The sequence below is a fragment of the Corvus brachyrhynchos genome, unplaced genomic scaffold (assembly GCF_000691975.1).
Source record: "Corvus brachyrhynchos isolate BGI_N302 unplaced genomic scaffold, ASM69197v1 scaffold193, whole genome shotgun sequence".
NCBI classification, from domain to species: Eukaryota; Metazoa; Chordata; class Aves; order Passeriformes; family Corvidae; genus Corvus; species Corvus brachyrhynchos.
This window is the reverse complement of record NW_008237087.1, coordinates 609,657-613,028: the sequence shown is the minus strand read 5'-3', so window position 1 is coordinate 613,028 and position 3,372 is coordinate 609,657. Positions and strand designations below refer to the sequence as shown.

Here is a 3,372-nt window from a genome sequence, read left to right as displayed (position 1 = left end):
GAGCCTGGCGCTGGCAGCGCGTTCCCTGCCCGAGCCCCAGCCCCGGGAGCTCCTGCAGCAGCTCTGTGCCCAGGTGCCTCCCCACCGCCACCCCTCGGGCCCGTGGGAGGTGTTGTCACCTGTCAGAGGTGTCACCTGCGCTCCCGGGGCTCTTTCAGGTGCAGGGAGGTGCCCGGCCCCACCTGGCCCAGCTCTTGGCCGTGAGGAGTTTGTTCTCTGGGTCTCTGCTGGCGCTGAGCAGGCTCCAGGTGGATCATGTGGTGAGTTCAGCTCAGTGCAGGTGCTCACCTGCTCAGGTGTGCCCCCAAAACCAGTCCAGGTGCAGATGAAAAGCCGCAGAGGTGCCCTCGGGTCCCGGGCTCATCCCCACACCGTGGCAGCAGGTGAGGGGGGCTCAGCTGAGACCCCACCTGCAGTGCTGCCTCCATCTGTGGGAAGGATGTAGAGCTGCTGGGAATGAATCCAGAGGAGGATTTGGGGAAGGAATTCCTCCCTGTGAAGATGGGAAGGCACTGGGAGGGATTTCCCCACCCCTGGAAGTGTTCAAGGCCAGGTTGGACGGGGCTGGGAGCCACTTGGGCAGGTGGAAGGGCCTGAATGGATCCCACCCCTGTTTTAGGAGGGGTTGGATACCTCACAGGCGCCCTCCTTGTCCTCCCCAGAGAGCCCTGGGCCAGGTGCTGTTCCTGACCCCACACCTGCCGGCCTTTTTCCTGCGCTATCGGCTGCGGAGCCACGTCCTGGAGATCCGACACCTGGACCGGGCCCTGCTACGCCTGGGCCTGGGGCAGCTCTCTGAGGAGGAGCTCCGAGCGGTGAGGACGCCTCAGCACGCCTGTCCTGGGCTTGTGTCACCTCACGTGGCACAAGGGGGTCCCCCAGCCCCACCCTGGGCAGGTGGTGGTTGCTCTCTTCTGGGAAAATGTTTTCCACGCTGGGATCACACCTGAGCACTGTGGGGAGCAGTTCCCTCCTTCTCTTCCCCCCCCTGGAGCCCCAGCAGGATCCCGGTGCGACGCTGGAGTTCCCTGTGCCCGTCCCTGACTGTCCCTGTGTCCCCAGGCCTGTTACCTGCGTGGGCTGAACTCCACTCACCTGGGCCGGGCCGAGTGCCGAGCGTGGCTGGAGCAGTGGCTCAGGCTCTCCTGTGAGCTCCAAGGTACCCTGGGAGGGGGACGACACCCGAAAGCCTTCGCTGGGCACAGGGAGTGTGGCTCCTGGGGAATTTTGGGGTGACAGGGGGGCTTTGTCCCCATCTAGGCTCGCCCCCACACCTGAGCAGAGCCCGCGCCCAGGTGTCCCTGTCCCACAGACCTCTGGTGGCAGATTTCAGCCTCGAGGAAAAGAAAACAGGAGTGGGAGGGGAAATGTGGGACCAGGAGCCCAGCGCTCCCCCCATGCCCATCCCAGTGTTCCCAGTCTGCCCAGTGCCCCCAGAACCCACCCCGTGCCCACCACAGGGCTCCCAGTCTACCCAGGGCCCATCCCGTGCCCACCCCAGCACGCCCAACATCCCCCAGTGCCACTCCCATCCCAGTCCCAGCCCTCCCAGTCTGCCCAGTGCCCCCCAGTGCCTGTCCCAGTGCCCCCAGTCTCTGACCCTGCTCCTCTGCTCTTCCAGCCTCCGAAGCTTCTCTCCTGGCCCACAGCATGGTCCTGCTGTCCCTCAACTACAGCCGGCCTCCAGAGTGACGGCCGCGTGCCCCCGAGCCCGGCCTGGCACCCTGACGGACCATGGAGTGACCGCTGCGTGTCCCTCCCCTCAGCCTTGTGCCCCGACCTGGTCATTCCCAGCCCAGTGCTGCCAAAATCCCAGCGTTTTGTGGAGCTGGCGCTGGGTTTTCCCTTCCTTCGGAGCCGTCAGAGCGGCCGGCAGCTCGGGGAGGTGGCTTCGGGATTCCAGTAATTAACTGCATCCCGTTAATTGTGGGAGAGAGCGAGCGAGCGAGCGGCTCCCTGGCCCGGGGATTTTCCCGTGGGATCTGGTGGATGCTTCCCATGGGATTTGGCAGCCGTGACTCGGTGCTGGAGGATTTTCCTCTGTTCCTTTTCTCTACTGATCAGTCTTTAAACGTAACACCCCCCCACCCAGGGCTTCAGAAGCTCCCTCAAACTCCCCCCAGTCCCTCCCAAATCCCTGGGGGGGACCTTCCCCAGAGCCTTGGGGGGGTTCTGGGGTTTGCCCGGAGCAGGGGGTGGGTGGAGGCGGGAGGGAGTTGGAGCTGGGATGCCCCTGCTGACTCCAGGGGTGGGAAGGGCCGAGCGTGGGGGACCCAAATTCAGCCTCCTTGAAGCGTCTCAGAGCTTTTCCCCCTGCATTTCCCACTCGGCAGCGGCGGCTCCAGGGATTTGGGGGGGTTAAACCCCCCCTGCCCCGCCCTGCACGAGGAATCCCTGACCCCAGAGCTGGGTGGTTTGTCAAAGCCCAAAGGAATCGTGGCTCTGGTGTCTTTGGGGGAGCCCCTCGGTGGCTCTGTCTGACACGGGGCATGGGGACAGCTGGAGAGTTTCCCTTGGAAGCAAAAGATTTGGGGTATCAAAGGGTAGGAGCCATCCCCCTTCCTGCTGTTTTTTGTGAATTGGGGACCCCCCCCTCCATGAGGAATTCATCAGTGGGGGGTATTTAACCCCTTTTCAGCCACAACCCACATCTAACTTAACCATTTCTTTTCTTTTTCCACTTACGTATTCCCCATAAATACGGCGTCGTTCAGGAAATAGAGTGAAAAAAAATGTGTAATATTGAGGAGAAGCTTTGGATTCACAAAATCAGGGAAAATAAAAAATGAAAAATCCAGTGGGAGCTCAGAGGAATTTAAGGGGACACCTGGATTTTGAGGAGCAGGGGGACTCAGAAGCACCAGGACCAACCAAGACCTGGTGTTAGTGTGCATTAATTCCAATAAAAATTATATTAAAATGCAAATATAGCCTTGGCTTGCCCCAGTAACACCGAAATCTGGGTAAGAGAGAATAAATTCCAGTAATTCCTGTTTTTTGGGGAAGCACCATCTGGCCCCACACCAGGGGATCCATCTGGGGTCAGGTGTGAGGACACCCCCGCCAGGACACGGGGGTGGGGGGAGTGGGGGATTCATGGGGATGAAAAATACGGGAAAATAAGGATTTTGACCCTTCAGCCTGTGTAACCTCTCGGTGCCATGTCACCCCTCAGCCCTGTGTCACCCCTGAGTCTGTGTCACCCGTCAGCCCCTGTCACCTCCCAGCCCTGTGTCACCTCTCAGCCCCTGTCCCCCTTCACCCTGTGTCACCTCCCAGCCCTGTGTCACCTCCCAGCCCCTGTCACCTCTCAGCCCTGTGTCACCCCCCAGCCCTGTGTCACCCCCCAGCCCCTGTCACCTCTCCGCCCTG

General features: G+C 61.3%; 2 protein-coding genes across 2 annotated transcripts in view; one reads left to right on the top strand and one right to left on the bottom strand.

Annotated features, from left to right (window-relative positions):
• Positions 1-2,926, top strand: part of LETMD1 (LETM1 domain containing 1) — a gene marked incomplete at its 5' end in the record, with an annotated part of 5,174 nt that extends 2,248 nt beyond the window's left edge. The window contains 5 exons of the mRNA XM_017728661.1: positions 4-73; positions 159-260; positions 663-815; positions 1,063-1,159; positions 1,622-2,926. Coding sequence (XP_017584150.1) covers positions 4-73; positions 159-260; positions 663-815; positions 1,063-1,159; positions 1,622-1,692 — 493 coding nt within the window. The remainder of the gene's footprint in view (positions 1-3; positions 74-158; positions 261-662; positions 816-1,062; positions 1,160-1,621) is intronic.
• The window catches only part of SLC11A2 (solute carrier family 11 member 2), a 37,885-nt gene that overhangs the window by 23,035 nt on the left and 11,478 nt on the right, over positions 1-3,372 (bottom strand). The gene's annotated exons all lie outside the window — the stretch shown is intronic.